At 52.6% G+C, this 18033-nt stretch overlaps 1 protein-coding gene and 1 long non-coding RNA gene across 2 annotated transcripts in view; one reads left to right on the top strand and one right to left on the bottom strand.

Annotated features, from left to right (window-relative positions):
• Positions 1-16988, bottom strand: part of DGCR8 (DGCR8 microprocessor complex subunit) — a 34135-nt gene extending 17147 nt beyond the window's left edge. The window contains exons 1-9 of the mRNA XM_032269770.1: positions 16838-16988; positions 10518-11514; positions 9892-10051; positions 7116-7258; positions 6669-6951; positions 5130-5327; positions 4792-4893; positions 3536-3634; positions 1940-2022 (exon numbers count right to left, since the gene is read on the bottom strand). Of these exons, the coding sequence (XP_032125661.1) occupies positions 1940-2022; positions 3536-3634; positions 4792-4893; positions 5130-5327; positions 6669-6951; positions 7116-7258; positions 9892-10051; positions 10518-11237 (1788 nt within the window). The 5' untranslated portion in view covers positions 11238-11514; positions 16838-16988. The remainder of the gene's footprint in view (positions 1-1939; positions 2023-3535; positions 3635-4791; positions 4894-5129; positions 5328-6668; positions 6952-7115; positions 7259-9891; positions 10052-10517; positions 11515-16837) is intronic.
• On the top strand, positions 13153-14352 carry LOC116543848. The gene is made up of 3 exons (XR_004265726.1): positions 13153-13223; positions 14105-14109; positions 14330-14352. It is a non-coding gene; the product is annotated as an uncharacterized LOC116543848 (long non-coding RNA).
• Positions 16989-18033: the final 1045 nt, after the last annotated feature.

Below are 18033 nucleotides of genomic sequence, written 5' to 3'. Positions count from 1 at the left end.
CCGCAACCTCCGCCTCCTGGGTTCAGGCAATTCTCCTGCTTCAGCCTCCTGAGTAGCTGGGACTACAGGCACGCGCCACCATGCCCAGCTAATTTTTTGTAGCTTTAGTAGAGACGGGGTTTCACCATGTTGACCAGGATGGTCTCGATCTCTTGACCTTGTGATCCGCCCGCCTCGGCCTCCCAAAGTGCTGGGATTACAGGCTTGAGCCACCGCGCCCGGCCCATGGTAACTATCTTAATAAAGCTGCACCCTTCAAAATTTCAGAAGCCCTTGCAACAAATATCCAATTTACCCAAAAAGGTTTACAACTCGTTTTAAATGGTTCTTCATATGGCTGACCCTTGAACAACATGGATTTGAACTACATGGGTTCACTTACACAAAGATTTTCTTCTGCCTCTGCCACACCTGAGGCAGCAAGGCCAACTCCTCTTCCCCTTCCTCCTCAGCTATTCAACATGAAGATGAGGAGAATAAAGACCTTTATGATGATGTTTCCATTTCAAAAATAGTAAATAAATTTTCCTTATGATTTTCTTAATAACATTCTTTTTTTCTGGATTCTAACCAATGGGAAGATAAAAGGAAGAAAAAAATAACATTCTTTTCTGTAACTTAATGTAAGAATACAGTATATATCAGTCCCCAACCCCCAGGCCATGGACTGGTGCCAATCCATGACCTGTTAGGAACTAGACTGCATAGCAGGACATGAGTGGCAGGGGGGCAGGCGAGCAAGCGAAGCTTCATCTGTATTTACAGCCGCTCCCGATCACCTGCATTACCCCCTGAGCTCCATCTCCTGTCAGATCAGCAATGGCATTAGATTCTCATAGGCGTGTGAACGCTATTGTGAACTGTGTATTCAAGGGATCTAAGTTGTGCAATCCTTATGGGAATCTAATGCCTGATGATCTGTCACTGTCTCCCATCATCATCAGAGAGAAACACCTAGTTGCAAGAAAACAAGCTCAGGGCTCCCTAATATAGAACCCAAATTCTATATTATGGTGAGTTGTATAATTATTGCATTATATATTACAATGCAGTAATAATATAAAGTGCACGATAAATGTGATGCGCTTGAATCATCCATTTCCCTGCCCCTCCAACACCATCTGTGGAAAAACCGTCTTCCATAAAACTGGACCCTGATGCCAAAAAGGTTGGGAACCGCTGTAGTAACATGTACATATAACATACAAAATATGTGTTAACCAATTGTTTATGTTATTGGTACGGCTTCTGGTCAAGAGTAGGCTACCAGTAGCTAAGGTTTGGGAGGACTGAAAGTGATGTGTGAATTTTTGACCACCGTTGAGAGGCTGGTGCCCCTAACCTCCACATTGCTCAAGGGTCAAGTGTACATAGAACAATCTAGGGCTGGGCACAGTGGCTCACGCCTGTAATCCCAGCACTTAGGAGGCCAAAGCAGGTGGATCACCTGAGGTCAGGAGTTCAAGACCAGCCTGGCCATCATGCTGAAACTCCCATCTCTACTAAAAATACAACAATTAGCCAGACATAGTGGCATACACCTGTAATTCCAGCTACTCAAGAAGCTGACATGGGAGAATCATTTGAACCCGGGAGGTAGAGGTTGCAGTGGGCCAAGATCACACACCAGCCTGGGTGACAGGGCAAGACTCTGCCTCAACACAAACCTGCATGTACCCAACATTTATGGTACACACTCAATGCTGCAAAACAGGACAAAAATCTCTAACAAAAAGGACATTTTTTTTCCCTGCCTACCCAAAGACAGGCAGGTTTCCTCTTTTATGAAATACAAACAGAAGAACCTGGAGGCTGGATGACTAAACTGCAGGGCATGAAAGGCACAGGTAAAGCCCATGGACAGCCCCAGATCATACTAACAGGGCAAGGAACCTCACTGCACTCGCAGCTCCCAGCAGGGCAAGACCACAACACTCACCTCGAGTTCTTCACTGTCTTTGGGCTTCTCCTCAGAGGTCTGTTTAACAAAATCAGGGATGAGGATTTCCAGTGTAGCTCGGGCTGTGAAAAAAAAGAGCCCAAGGATGAGGCTTGGGCACTGCCCTCTTCTCAGGGCTCAGGCAGATGTCCCACTATCCTGCAGAGTGAACTGTGCACTGCTGTCACCCATCCCCACAGCTCAGGGGCTGAGCGAGGATGCTGAGGAGTGGCAGCACTTCAGAGACAGGGTGAAAAGACAGAAGGAAAAGCCCATCCTAAGGAAAAGAGACGTGGGGCAGGCTACAGGAAAGCCTCACAGGCCATACTGGGTGTTTGCGCTCTCACCCTGAGGTCCTCACAGCAAAGGCAGAGAGGAGCTCGGAGCTGTGTGTTAGGGAACCACTTTGGTGGTACGTAAGAAAACGGCTTTGCAGGCCCTGGACCACACAGGGAGGACTGAGAGCAGGCTGCTGCAGTCACCTAGACCAGGTGGCAGTAGCAGTGGCTGCCATGGGTGGAAATACAGCCAGGTCTGAGACACTAGAGGGAGCTGCCGGAGCTCTGCTGGCAAAGCATGGGCATGATCACTGGGGGTTGGGGGTGTCACAGCCAAGGGCTGATGGCTCTGTAGACCCCACAGAGCTGTGAGTGCTAGCAAGGCACGGAGCCAAGATGTCTACAGGGCAGCCAGAGTCTGAGCAGGGAAAGTCTGGGCAGGGGAAGTTCCAGCACATGGGGAGGAAAGTGGGTGACCCCGCAGAGGGAAGAGCACACAGCCACACCCAAGGCATCTCCACCCCACACAAGGCTCCACTGCAAGTTATCGTCAAAATCTCCACAACACCCACTTTGTTGAGCTGCAAAAGTCTCCTAGGCAGAATCTAAGATGGGCAGCAGGCCTTCTGGAAAACACACGGCAATGGCAGACACCTCAAAAATTGACCTGTGGGTGCAAGGGCCTGGGGTACACCCAACACCACCCTGCAAGAGGCCAACTAACACTGACGCTGGGGCAAATGGCTTTTTGTGAAAGAACGCCAACTACCACGAATGCTGGGCGAACACAAATGGCAAGGACATGGTCCAAAACCTCCCCAGAACTGTGCTGTTCCAGGTGTTCTGCGTGGCTAGGCCTAAACATGGAGTGGGAGGACTCAGGAAATTGTGCTGGTAAGCGCCAGTACTGCTGGGGGAGGATGCCGAGAGCACGCTGGCCCGCTTCTCCTCTCTCCTGGCATGCCCACATGCTGCTCAGCTTAAAAACAAACTCACAAAACAGCGTGTGCCCAGCACAGCCCAGTTGGCTCCAGGCACACCCCTGAATATGTGCAGGGCCAGGACTAGGGAGGGACACACTGGCCCAGTTGTCACTCAGTAGTGAGCCCTTCTACTTCTAAGTCTCACATTTTACTCTATTTGAGTCTTTTCCAATGAGCATGTAACTATAAAAATCAAAGTAGATGATTACATAAATAAAATAAACATGCCCCACCACACCCCCCACCTGCCACCACTGCTCAGCCACTCCCTAACCAAACAGCAAGGCAGACACAGCAGGTAGCACGTGTCTTTGACACTCAAGCAAGCACATTACCAGCTTTATTCTTCGCAAGTTTTTTGCTGCTTGCAGTTCCAGATCCATAAGTCACACCATCAATGGTCACCGAGGCACCAAAAGGCTCACTTGGGTTCTCTTAAAATTAAAATTACTTGTTTTAAAACATATTAGTCAAGACATTAAAAGTGTGTGCATGATCTGCCCACGCCGACAGACAAGGTGCAGTCAGGGACTGTCCCTGCAGAGAGTGAGCCTATGCTTGACTGCAGAGACCTGGGGCTCCCTGGGACTGGAGACGGGCAGCAGACAGGCAGCAGCAAAGGGCACAGCTGGGAAAGTGGAGGGAAATGAGCACATGGGAGATGGTCAGCCAGAGGTGCAGCAGGAGGCTGGGGGCAGAGCCGCCCGGGACAGTGACTGAGGTCTATGAAACATGGACACAGGGGTTGGGCGTGGTGGCTCATGTCTGTAATACCGGCACTTTGGGAGTCCGAGGCAGGCAAATCACAAGGTCAAGAGATCGAGACCATCCTGGCCAACATGGTGAAACCCTATCTCTATTAAAAATACAAAAATTAGCTGGGCATGGTGGCATGCACCTGTAGTACCAGCTACTCGGGAGGCTGAGGCAAGAGCAATCACTTGAACCCGGGAGGCGGAGGTTGCAGTGAGCCAAGATCACGCCACTGCTCTCCAGCCTGGCAATAGGGCAAAACTCCATCTCAAAAAAAAAAAAAAAAAAAAAAAAGATGGACACTGGACTGTCAGAGTGGGAAAGCACAAGATGTGGCTTGCCAAAAAAACACCATCCCAAAGGATGAGTGATCCCCAGGCTCCAGCTTCCAAGGGGAAAACAGACTGGTCTTCACAAAGGTGTGGTAAGGGTGCCCAAGGAAGACAGAGCTGGTGGGAAATGCATGTCCAACAACCCTTCAGACACCTGTGGGCACCGGGCGATCAGGGAAAGGACACAGTGCACGGCAGGGAGGCCTTGCTCGCAATAAGGCTGTCCATTTCCAAGCCACAAGCAAGGCAGATGGGGCAGGATGAGGAAGGTGGGGAGAGGGGACAGACTGGAAGAGGAAAGTAGAGCCACCCACGCAGGTGGGACAATGGTCCAGGAAATAAGCCACCCATCTTCAGCGCACTGCTCTCTACCCTTCCCTACCCTTCCCTTCCCTTCCCTCCCATCACAGGAGAGTAGGGTTAGCGGTCAGCGCCTGCCTCCCTAGTCCTGACCGAAGTGATGCCTTGTGATTCTTTAGGACTGAAATGGAGAAGGTCAAACTTACCACATTCAAAGAAATTATAGACAGGGCGGACCTTGAGGACACGCTGCATGTACTCGTGCAGGATGCAGACCTCAGATTTTCCGTTGGGGTTAATTACAAACTCTGTCACAAAAAGGACCATCTCAGCAAATGTGAAGAAGTGCCAAAAGCCAGCACACAGCTTTCTGTTACCATGTCAATAATGAGGGGCTCACCACCATGAATGTGGCAGGCCCCTGTATTCATGGGATAAACATAAGCTCCGAATGAAATGCAACTCATAAAACATGCCCTCAACACATCATATTAGAAACAACAGCATAACCAATCTGTTGATGTTAAAATACAGAGGCTTATACCTTTCTTTGTGGGTGCATCTTGCACTGATAAAGTAATAAGCTTCTGATTGGCCGGCAAGATGGGCCTCTCGGACTCTGCCTGCTTCCGCTTCATTTCTCGATTAAATTGCCGCCGCTCAGCCCAAGTCCTGAATTTTTTCACAGTAACTTGCTCAAAGTCAAAACGCTTCTCCAGGTAGCTTCGAAATTCCTCGAGATCTGTCCCAGATTTACCAGAGAACCAAATTACTTAACTTCCAACATAGACGTCAGGTTCTTAAAGCCCAGTGCCTGGGGCTCCAGGCCACACGACACTATTTCCCTTCCCTGTTCCTTTCAAAGGGGAGGGAAGCAAAGAACGAAGGCCTCCCTATACCAGCTTAGATGATTTCTGGCAGGTCCCTTCTGGATGAATTTCTGGGATGTTCTTTTACTTTATTTGGGGGAAGAACAAGAATATAAAAATGAAAAGGAAAAAAGAAAGCTTAGAAAAGTCAGATGGCTGGCCGGGCGTGGTGGCTCACGCCTGTAATCCCAGCACTTTGGGAGGCCGAGGTGGGTGGATCGAGGTCAGGAGCTCGAGACCAGCCTGACCAACATGGAGAAACCCCATCTTTAAAAAAAAATTAAAAAATAAAAATATATTTTAAAAAGTCAGATGGCCTTCAGGACTTCCTCCGTGTATCAAAACAGGTACCTGAATGCCAGCAGCACCTGGGCTCCAGGTGCCCACCACCTCTCTGACAACCTCACTTTTTTCCCTCCAGCCATCCTGGCCACCTCTATACTCAGCAACACAACCCAGGCAGCTCCCTGGACAGGGCCTAGCATTTGTCACATTTCCTCCCAGGCCACTTCCCCATCCTCAGCAACAGCCCCCACCACACAGGTCTTCTAGAGCACCCCACATTCCACAGAGTTATGAAGACAGACTGGGTAGTGATGTGCAGACAACCAGAAACCCAGAAAATGGAAAGTGCTCTTTGAAAATAATCCAGCTGGCGGGCTCAAAAAAACCTGCCACCACTGAAGAGAGAACTAAGACTTGAATGGTGGGACTAGGCTAAAAGACATGAAAGGAAGAATGCAAAACACCAGCACACATTCAGCAAGGAACTGCAAGACTGAAGAGGGAACTGTCCATAGAATGGTGACAGTTTCCCAACACTGAGTCACAGACTGAAGAGGCTCACTGAGCTCATCAAGATAAATTAAAACAATGCCACATGAGCACATCCTACTGAAAAAGCAAGACTTCAGGAAAGATCATATAAGCAACCAGTAAGAACAAGGCCCACTGACAGTGCCAGCAGCCATCTCCCCAGCAGCCTCAGCCATGTGGGCCCCGCAGAGCCCAGGCACAGGAGCCTGGGGTGCTATACCCAGGCAGGTTCACGTAAGGGCAGGAAGACAGGCCTTCAACCACATAGAGTGGAGGTGTGCAGCCCCTTGCTCACAAGTGCGACTAGGAACTGGCAACAATGATGGCCTTCATTAGAAAAATAAGGCTCATGGGTCCCAGAAGCCAAGAAGAGAAGAAGACTCCTTAACAAAACTCACCAACAGATTCGTCTTTGCACACCTCGACTTTGGCCTTCACCTGCCCCAGGGCCCCAGGGGCTGCCTCAGCCCCTAGTGGATCTTTCTCATCCGGGGGCCCCGGTTCAGCACCCATAGAGTCAGGCTCGTCCAGGGGGAACTCCAGCTCTGCAGATCGGCTCAGGGGCTTGACAGGGGACACGTCCCCACTGGGGGTGAGGTCAGTGCTTTGCTCCCGTTCCTCGTTGTCCTTCATTTTCTTATAATGCAGACAAGGGATGCTACTCAGAGGAGGGTCGTGTTTCTGTGGATAGTGAAATTGCAACATGGATTACAAGGACAACCCGAGAGTCTAAAACTCTGATGCCTCTCACTGGCCTCTGCTTGGCTGCAGTGCCGTGTGTGTGGATGTGCATGTTTTGGTCTGAGAACTTACAAGCCTAAAGTCACAACTGATGCCTCCCCTACCCGTATGCTTCCCGTTCCCAAGAAGTATGGCCTGGACCAGGTGACCACCCGAGACTCTCTGTGTAGGTACACCGGGACTCCAGAGTTATGGAATGTCATGATCCACCCGTCCGGCAGCGGCTCTGTAGGGGGGCGGCCACGACCTGCATAGGAAGACGAGAACATCCTATAATCACTTTAAAAACACTTGGAATGATTGCCACAGCAGCTCCTGCAACAAGAAATTGTTGGGTACTGGGTATATGTTTATCTGGGTCTTCACAGAGAATCAAGTGCCTGTATGCCTTGCTCACTGCTATGCCTCCAGTCTAGGACAGACAGTACACGGCCTGAGGTGGGAATTTACACACGTCAAACCAGCACATGAAAGAGCACAAAACAAGTCTGTGCAAGATACAAGTCCCAACCTCAGCTCCTGCCTCCACATCTGGTGAGCACTGTGGACACTGGAGACTTCTCTCCCGTCTGCCTGGTTGTGGCCAGAGGCATCCTGGGGCTGGGTGAGCTTTACTAATAAACTGCATGGCTGTCAGCCACTGCTCCCAGTGGCCAGGTGTTTATCGTAATTGAAGTGCACTTTCGGCAGCATACAAAACACTGCTTCAAATTATTCAGTTTCTAAGTCGGTTTTTTTTTTTGAGACGGAGTTTCGCTCTTGTTACCCAGGCTGGCGTGCAATGGCGCCATCTCGGCTCACCGCAACCTCCGCCTCCTGGGTTCAGGCAATTCTCCTGCCTCAGCCTCCTGAGTAGCTGGGATTACAGGCACGCGCCACCATGCCCAGCTAATTTTTTGTATTTTTAGTAGAGACGGGGTTTCACCGTGTTGACCAGGACGGTCTCGATCTCTTGACCTCGTGATCCACCCGCCTCGGCCTCCCAAAGTGCTGGGATTACAGGCTTGAGCCACCGCGCCCGGCAAGTCGGTTTTAATATACTATTCCCAACCCCTTCTTTGCTTCATAGGCAGTTGAGAGGAAGAGGTTTATAACTTATCAACTTGACACCTGCCACCAAGCCTGACTGCTGGGAAGAGTGTAAGGCAAAGATGTAACTAAAACTTAATTTTCTCACAGGTATTAGAAACAAATTAAAAATTTAGAAAGACCAGCCTAGGCAACACAACAAGACCCTGACTCTACAAAAAAATTGTTTAAATTATCCAGGCATAGTGGCACCTATAGTCCCAGCTACTCAGGAGGCCGAAGTGGGAGGATCACTTGAGCCTGGGAGGCTGAGGCTGCAATGAGCTATGATCATGCCTCTGCGCTCCAACCTGGATGGTAGAGTAAAACCTCACCTCAAAAAAAAAAAATTTTGAAACAAAAGAAAGCAAATGAAATCTTAAAAAATACACATAAGGGGAAAAAGTGCCAGTGACTCTCAGGGCCAGGTCCCCACCAAGTGGCCCTGACCCTGGACCTGACACCCCCACCCAGGCCACCATCAGGTGATGATCCAGGGAGGGACGGTTAAAAGTCAGGGTTGCATGCACACGGGGGTACTCTCCCCACTGGGAATCAGGCCAAGATGGAGCTGCCTCCCACCAGTTTTGGGCTCAGTCAGAAGCAGCAGCAAATGGAACACGGAGCCAAGCAAGAGACGGAACATGGGTCCGTCGGGGCTGCTCCTGTGTGGCAGTGAATGGTCACAAAGCTGACCCAGTCACCTGAGGGGGGGTCACATGCAGCTATCCATTTGTAAGCGTTCAGGCATCCAGGCCAGAATGGCTGCTGACCTATGAGTTGCGCAGGATAAACGTGGGTTTACCTTCTGAATGAGCCTGCTGAAACTGCAGGAGAGCACCAAACCAGCCTCCTGGAGGCCCTGAGGTCAAGACTCCCACCTCCAGCCCCAGAAGGTACAGCCCCAGGTTTACCCTGCCTACGACCCTCCTGCTTAATTGCTACCAATACGACATAGGGGAATAGTGAAATTGCAACATGTGGCACCTGGCTGAGTTGTCTCCTCAACAGCCCAAGGAGGATGGTCATGTGATACACCCCCTTGCTTTGCTCCCAGTCACACCCTGCCACCTTCTGCACCTTAGTCCTCAGCCTGGGGTCCCACCTGTGAGCCTGGGTCCCCATTTGTCTCTTTAGTCCCTCTAGCGAGCCCCACATCTCCACCAGGACCCTCACAGGTGCCTTCAAACCACCAACTCCAGCTCCCCCAGCACCTGCACCACATCCAGGACAGAGCCTCACAGTGCAACTCTGGGCATCTCCCAAGTGCTCTCCCCGCTGCCCTCAACTAAGTTGAGGAAGTGCCACATCTAACAGGGCACTTCCACCCTGACTACCTGAAGTGCACACACCATGCTGTGGCCCAGGAGCCACATTGTTAAACAAAAACAGTTAACACCACTTGCTTCTGGTGGCTTCCTGTGACACTTGGTCCAGAACCAGAACCTGGACTACAACTATCACCTGCCATCTCACTGTGCACCCACCTCTGGCCTTGGCCTCCACACCCTCCAGCTGATGGTCACACTGGCTCCTGGCATACACCAACGTTCCCTCCTGACCCCCTCAGAAATCCCGTCCCATTCCTCTACACAGCACCTGCTGCTCTGTGGTTTCCACAGCACACACCAGGATCTGCAGCTGGGTCACGCATCCTGCGTTTACCTCCTCAGACATGACTGTCCTGTCCTCAAACATGCCTCCACCCAGCCTGCTACCTGGCACCAGAGCTCTCTCAAAGCATTTCTGCTAAGGAAGCAACCGCCCTTCCACTGCCCTGGAACACCCACTGCTTCTGACCCACCCACGTACTTTTGAGCACTGTTTTAATCTTGGTCATCATCGGCTGCACACTCGTCTCTCCATCGGACGGATGGTCGCTGTCTCCACCATATTTTTCCTCTGTTCGCCTCTTTTTGGGGGCACAAAGACCTTCTTCCAGCAGAGCATCCACATCGTTGTCAAAGTCATCCTGCAAAACATGCTGTTGAGACACCAGAGCCCCTGGCGCCCATGCTCCTGCACCAGGAGAGCTCAACAGCATTCCTGAGAACACACACAGAAAGGAGGTGCTCTCAGGGGGCCTAGATGTGCCCATAGGGTGCATGATCATCTGAAAAGCAAACGGGATGAAGCTACCAGCTGACACCAACACACCTGGTACAGGGGCACACACCACCAAGGAGCACGTCTCAGCAGCACCTGCCACCTCAGACACTGGATCAGGGGTGCAAGGCCTACCCATCGGCCAAATTTTTCATTAGGAAACTTTAAAAATCTGGACTTCTTACATCATTATCTTCTCCACATTAACATTATTCCACCTCAGAGGGGATTTTGGTTTTGTGTTTTTAATTTCCCTATCAAAAAAATGCCACAATTTCCAAATCTCTTTGGGTTTTGCTAAGAGCCCTCTAGAGAAGGGGCTGCCAACATACCTCGTAGGGGAAATTCAAGGCCTCTTCGTCCACTCTGTCTCTCTGAACGATTGCTTTAGCCGTGAACCCGCCTGCTCCTTCTTCATCTAGCTCCAAATTGTCAGTAAAATCTTCTAACTCATCGAGCACTGCATACTCCACTCTCTTTTCCTGATCCAGCTCATTCTCCTCATCCTTCTTATCAGCACTCTCACCCCCTACGCCTACCCCATCACCAACACTCCCGCCAAAGGGACAAGCATGCACGTCCCCACTGACAGGGCTAAGGAGCAGACCGCACTCCGCCCGCACGTCGCGCTCCGCTCCTGTGTACAGCACCTTCCTGTCCTTACTCCTGCAGCTCTCGGTAAAGCTCACGCTAATCTTTACATCCTTAAGCAACTTAAGGTCAGGGGAGAACTTCCGGACCGCAGGTGCGTGCCGAGCGGTGCGCGGGCTGTGGCCACTACAGTTCGGGTCTATGAGGAGGCGGCCCTTAGAGAAGGATCCTTTGGAGAGAAGAGAAGCTCCGTAGAAGTTGAAGGGGTCCTCGGCAGGGAGTTCGGACTGTCCATCACCACCAGAGCCAACGTCCATTACCTCTGCACCACTGGACGTTTGCAGGGGAGGTGGTGGAGACTGCTCACGTGGCAGCGCTTGGAAGGGGCCAGCTCGGCTCTCCATCACCGCTTCTCCTGCGGGCCCACACGGGAGCGGAGAGGGACTCTCATCTGTCTCCATATTAAAAGCGCTTAAGACTAGTTTACAAGATCAGAGTTTTACAAGCCCTCACATAAATCTACACGGCTAACATGCACAAGTCCGCTGAGACCCGGGCGCATCCTGCCGCGCTGCGCGCTGGCGGCTTAGTCAAGCTGGCCACATTGCTCTTTTCATTAATGTAGACAGCTTTTAGAACCACTGCCTCAATTATTGGAAATCACAATGCACTCAGCTTAAGTGACTGGAGACTAAGCGAGTCTGTCTTCATGCCGGAGTGGCACCTTTCTTCTTCTACCTGCAAAGAAATTTAAAAATAACGTCACAAAATGACAGAAACCTTCCACTTCCCTGGTACCAAGTTAAAATCCAAGCACTATTAACAGCATAGTAAAGGGCTTAAAATAATATTCCCTAAGAGGACCTTTTAGGCATCAGAACAAACTAACCTTACTTTTTTTCTTCAGAACCTGAATTATAACTTAAATCCAAAGTTAAATATTTTGTTTACTGCCCACTTTAATTCCTACTTCAGACACACAAAAACAATATAATCATAAGGCTCAAAAAATATTTTTAAAATTTATACTAAACTCCACCACAGCATTCCTCTAACTCAGATAAGCAAGCATGCGGTGGGAGGCGCCCTTTCAGGAACACACAGAAGGCACGTGGCCTCCCTCAGGTCACCAGAGCACAGCAATCCACTCACCTGCAAGGGCTGGGTCAGTCAGAGGGTGAGCGCGAGACCCTCAGCTCAACTCTGCGGCACTAGGGGCCTCAGAGGCATGGCCAGGCGCTCTGCTACCCAGGGACCCCAGGGCTCTCCTGGGCCCACAGGATAGCACGTGGACGGGGACAGTGATGCAGCGTGCTGAGGTCACCAGAGGTGGCAGCATAGTTCTGTTCCAGATGGAGGAGAGGGGTGGGTGGCTGTGGGGATGGGACCTGCCAGGATTTGGGGTAGGGAGCCACAAGAGACAGCTGGAGCCAAGGCACAGAGAGGCCTGGGTGCCATCTGCAGCCCACTCCACCCTGGAGACAATAAGGAGCCACTGAGGGTGAAGCAACTCTTCTGCCACAATTAGGTTCCTACTTGAGAAAGGAGACTGACAGCTGTGCCAGGCAGAAGCAACTGCACCCAAGGCACAGGGACAGTCCTCTAGGCCAGAGGACAAAGGTGTGAAAGAGGCCCTGGAAATGGGCCAAGAACAGTGTCACAGAACTGACCGCATTTGTTGACCCAATGGAATTGGACAGCAGAGAAAACAGGGAACTAAAGACAAGGAAGGACACCCAAATTCCAGCATGCAGGCGGGAGCCTGGCAAGGAGAACGGAGGGGACCTCCAGGCAGGCTCTGAAGGTGTTGAGGCTACAGCTCTAGAGCCATGCCTGGCCCAGAAACAGAAGGTCAGGACGTACTGAGGAAGTAGTCGCTAAATCCACAGGAGGAAGGCCATCCAGAGATGAGGGTTAAGGATGCAACTCTAGGAAGCCTCACTACAGAGGCAGCATGAAGGGATAACATGAAGCAGGGAAGGTGGGTCTGAGGGGGCAGCCAGAAAACCCAGGGGCCCAGAGGAGGGTCGGCATCAGAGCAGGAGGAGCACATGCAGACACACGCACATGCACACTCCCACAACGTGCACAGGAACACGCATGCATGCACACGCGTGCACATCCGTGCAGATGCACACATGCACGCGGCACTGCATGACATACATCCTCCCAAGATTCCCGGAAAGAACAGGAGACGCAGACATCACGCATTTAACAAGGGATAGGGCACGATGGCTGTACTTCAAAGGGGACATCACATGAAAACAAGAGACTAGTTTAGGTTTAATCAGTACACTTAACAACTATCCACTGACCACCTACTCCAAAGAACACACTACATGGATAAGAGACAAGGTCGCAGGGCTTGGACACACTGGCAGGGCAATGACCATCATGCTGTCACTCCATTTCCTGGATTCTAAGATGTCCTAACATTTCTGAATCCAGTGGGAATTTCTCACAGTACTTCCCCAAAGATGTGTCCATCAAAGGTGCTGAGGATCAAGGAAACAGTACAGAGCTAATAACCGACTATAAAGTGCCAAAGACGCTCAGGAGGCCGTGGGCAGCAGCCAAGCAGGCATGAGAAACATTAAGTTGGGTGAGTCCAATCTCCTGGCAACCAAGAAAGACCGTTTCAGAGAACAGACAGAGGGCTCAATGCGCCCAGTGCCACTGACTACAAAGAAGACCAGGACCAGATACCTCAGAATCTAGCAGTCCCATAGAGACCCTGGTGAATCAATCCATGAGTCTGGGACACAAAAAGCTACTTGAAGAAACCACAGTAGCAGGGAATTAGAGACCAACAATGGGATGAAATGGGGAAGCCTGCTACCACAGAAGGCAAAGAAGCAGCCACAGTAAGCTTTCCAAGCAAAGGTGCTAATAGGGGCTGAGCTGCAGCCCTAAGGAAATGCACACCGGGGAGGCCTGGCGCTGTGCAATCGAGTGAGTTCCTTGGGAAAGCAGGAAACCTGCCCAGCCCCAGAGCTCAGCGGTAGGCAGTCCTGGGCAAGTTTCTTAACTCCCCTCTGTAAGCTTTCTCCATTCATGGCGTACACACAGGCTATCCTAGATGCTGCAGACACAGGCGGACAAAACCCTGCTCCACAGAGCTCACATTTTAGCAAGAGAGATGGACCGCTAACAACTAAAATGAGCATGTACCCTGTCACATACCAATAGGTGTTCAAGCAAAAACAAAACAAGGAAAGCACTGAGGAAGAGGAGGCAGTTTTAGAAAAGGGGATCGGAGAAGGTCTCATGGCCTGCATCCACGTGAAGGCAGAGGAGTGAGGCAGGTGGGTAACAGGGCTGGGAGGAGTGGATGTTCCAGGTGACAGTGAGAAGAACAGCAGAGGGGCGGGGTCAGCAGTGTCGTGTGGTGGGATGAGGCAGTGTGCTGAGGGGACTTGACAGTGAGCCAGGTTCATGAGGGCAGATGGATCAGGGCTGGTCCTCCGAGGCTGCTGCCAGGACTTTGGCTCTTAGTGAGAGAGATGGACCACTGGACAGGAGGGCCCACACAAGTGGCATCCGCTGATTCCAGGATAGCAGTGGTGGCGAACCCTCAGGCAGGCCCTGTTCTAAGCACTTTAAGCATTTTAAGTCACGTAGTTCTCACACAGCACTGTGAAAAAGACAGGTTCACCCATGTGCTGAAGGTCACACAGCTAGGAAGTGGTAGAGCTGCTTTATAAGCAGGCAAGCGGCTTGCATCTACTGCCTCTGTTTTATACCTGCTTACTGTTTAAAAGAATCACTCCGTGTCCAGGCATGGTGGCTCATGCCTGTAATCCTAGCACTTTGGGAGGCTGAGGCAGGCAGATCATTTGAGGTCAGGAGTTCGAGACCAGCCTGGCCAACATGGTGAAACCCCATCTTTACTAAAAATACAAAAATCAGCCGGGTGTGGTGGTGGACGCCTGTAGTCCCATCTACTTGGGAGGCTGAGGCAGGAGAATCACTTAATCCCAGGAGGCAGAGGTTGCAGTGAACCAAGATCATACCACTGCACTCCAAACTGGGCTACAGAGCGAGATTCTGTCTCAAAAAATAAAAAATAAAAAAATAAGAATCATTCCGTGGGCCAGATATGGTGGCTCACGCCTGTAATCCCAGCACTTTGGGAGGCCGAGGCAGGCAGATCACGAGGTCAAGAGATAGAGACCATCCTGGCCAACATGTGAAACCCTGTCTCTACTAAAAGTACACACACACACACACACAAAAATTAGCCTGGTATGGTGGCACACGCCTGTGGTCCCAGCTACTCAGGAGGCTGAGGCGGAAGAATCGCTTGAACCCAGGAGGTGGAGGTTGCAGTGAGCCGAGATTGTGCCACTGCACTCCAGCCTGGCGACAGAGCAAGACTCCATCCCCAAGAAATAAAAAATTCACTCTGTGTCCAGAAAAATTTTAGGTGGAGGATGGGGAGTGAGGACCAAAGAGAATTAGAGGCTCACCAGGTAGCCTGGGCCAGGATGTTAACTTGGAGATGGTGAGAAATGGTCTGTGCCTAGAAATAGAAGGTGAGCTAACAGGGCCTCCTTAGAACTGCATGACGGTGTAAGAAAGAGAGGAATCAAAGGGACTTCAGACAGGCACAAAAAATGTTTTGGCATGGGTGAAGATTTGAGTTTCCTTTGGATATGGCTACTTGGCACCAAAGAAACACATGGAGAGGTGGAAGATGTGGCTAGAAGCAGCAGATGAGCTCAGAAGGGAGGCCAGGGCTGGAGCTGTGAAGATCTTAAGGAAAGCTGGCATTAAAGCCAGGAGGCTGGATGACATCACAAAGGAGGGGGCTACCACAGGAGAGTCTAAGGCTGGGCAAGTCAGCCAGAGGCTCATTTCCTACCCCAAGGTCACGGTGAGACTACAAAACCACCCCTGAGAGTACTCCACACAGTGCCTGGCCACAAAGGGCGCAAAGGGGAGCTCTCCGCCCTTAGGCTTTCCCCCTGCTCCTGCTGGCCAAACACCGGATGCAAACCCTGCCTTGCCAACAGGACCACCAGCCGGGAATGGGCTCACAGCAAGCTCCCTTTAGCACGGGGAGAAAACCCATACACTTGGACAGCACCCTTCCTCCTAGTCCACTTGCTGTGCTGGCTAACTGAGGCACTGGCTGTGACCGGCCAGCACCAATGCCAGCGCGGTGAGTGCTGCCTTTTGGTCAAGGGTCTCCCGCTGCAACCTCCCGCCCAATCCAGAGGCAGTATGACCTCATCCATTCCTTTTGTCATCCTCCAACAGGCCTCACAGCCCGCTCTCAGGGCAGCAGCGGCCCACCCCGGGCTGCCCATCCACTCCCTTTTGTGAGTGAAGGCCTGCAGCAGGGTTTGGGGCCAGTCCCACACCTGGGAGTCTAGTCTGGCCAGGAAACAGTGGATCCTCGCCTGGTGGTTGGCCTCGAACAGTCGACAGCCATAGACGGGACTGCCGTGCAGGAACAAGATACATGCAAGCATGCAAAACGGCACATCAGACTCCTGCCACAAGCAACCCAAGTCCATCGGATGACACCAGACAGGCATCACTGTCAACAGGTTGCCCCCTTCCATTTATTTCCGCCATGCTCATTGTTACAACAAAACCGTAACCCAGTTATCTACGTGACACTCAACCCGTGAGCATCTGGTGGACAAAAAGATTGAGGCGACTTCTTGGATTTCCCAAACTGTGTTAAAGCTGGCAGGGTCCCAGGCGAGCACTGTCCCTGTCCACACCTTTCCCGCCTGAAAGCGATGCTGGGCTTCGGGCCCGTCGGGCGAGAAGCCGCTTTACCCGGGCGGACAGCGACGAGCATCGGCGACGCCTGGGCCCGGGGCCCGCCCCCCAGCCCCGTCGGGGTCCCCACCCCGCGCTCTCCGCCGCCCGCGGCCATGTTGCCTCACAAAGGCCGAGCTCCGCGTCCCCTCCCCGCCCCGCCCCGCCCCGCGCCCGGGCCCGCAGCCTCGGTCCCGGAGGGAGGCGGGAGGGAAAGGCGCGCCCTCGCGCAGGCCGCAGCGCTCGCCCGCCCGCCCGCGGGGCGCCCCTCGCGCCCCGCACCTACCTGAGGCGCCCGCGGCCTGCCCGAGCCGCCCGCAGCCCGACCACAGCCGGGAGAGCCTCACCGCCGGGCTGCCGCAGCCATCTGGAAAGGCTGTCCAGGATCTCCGGTCGCCGGGACCCGCCTGTCGCGCCGGGCGAGCGGAGGGCGGGCCTTCGCAGCGTGTGGCCAATCCCCGCACGCGGCCGCCCCGCATTGGGGGAGCCGCGGAGCGGGCTGCGGAGGCCGCCAATCGTCGGCGCGCAGCGCGCGTGTCCGCGGTGCGCAGCCCAATAGCGCGGCCGCACAGGCGGGACCAGGCGCCCAGGCCGCGGTCGCGCTAACGGTCGCTGCCCGGGCGGGGCTCGCCGGACGGAGGGCGGTGGCCGCGGGGAGCGCCGGGAACGGGAAGCGCGGGGAATGCCGGGAGCAGGGGAGCGCGGGAAACGCGGGGAGCGCCGGGAACAAGGAGCGCAGAGTACGCCGGGATCTGACCGGCGGACGGGCCACCTTCCGTGGAGACCGCAAAAGACAACTGCACACACAGTCGTTACACAACGCGGTTAAAAGCATCCCTGTGGGCCGGGCGCGGTGGCTCACGCCTGTAATCCAAGCACTTTGGAGGCCAAGGCGGGCAGATCACCTGAGGGCGGGAGTTCAAGACCAGCCTGACCAACATGGTGAAACGCCGTCTTTGAAAAATAAAAAAATAAGAATAAATAAAAAATAAAAAAGCATCCCTGTATCAGACATAATCATTGACAAAGAACGCGTGTGCTCAACTGTCTAGCGCTTTTCCATTTGCTAATACTATAACAGGAGTTCCAAAACAGGGAGGGTTGGGCCAGGCGCAGTGGCTTGCGCCTGTAATCCCAGAGCTCAGGGAGGTCGAGGCAGGAGGACTACTTGAGCTGGCCCCACACAGTGAGACCCCCAGTATCTACAGTTTTTTTTTTTTTTTTTTGAGGCGGAGCCTCGCTCTGTCGCCCAGGCTGGAGTGCAGTGGCACGATCTCAGCTCCCTGCAACCTCCGCCTCCCGGGTTCAAGCGATTCTTCTGCCTCAGCCTCTCGAGTAGCTAGGGCTAGAGGCAAGCGCCACCACGCACGGCTAATTTTTTTATTTTTAGTAGAAACAGAGTTTCACCCTATTGGCCAGGCTGGTCTCGAACTCCTGATCTGGTGATCCGCCCGCCTCGGCCTCCCGAAGTGCTGGGATTAC

Source organism: Sapajus apella, unplaced genomic scaffold (genome assembly GCF_009761245.1).
Source record: "Sapajus apella isolate SASKATOON/1434 unplaced genomic scaffold, GSC_monkey_1.0 scaffold198, whole genome shotgun sequence".
NCBI lineage: Eukaryota > Metazoa > Chordata > Mammalia > Primates > Cebidae > Sapajus > Sapajus apella.
This window is presented reverse-complemented; position numbering and strand designations above follow the sequence as displayed.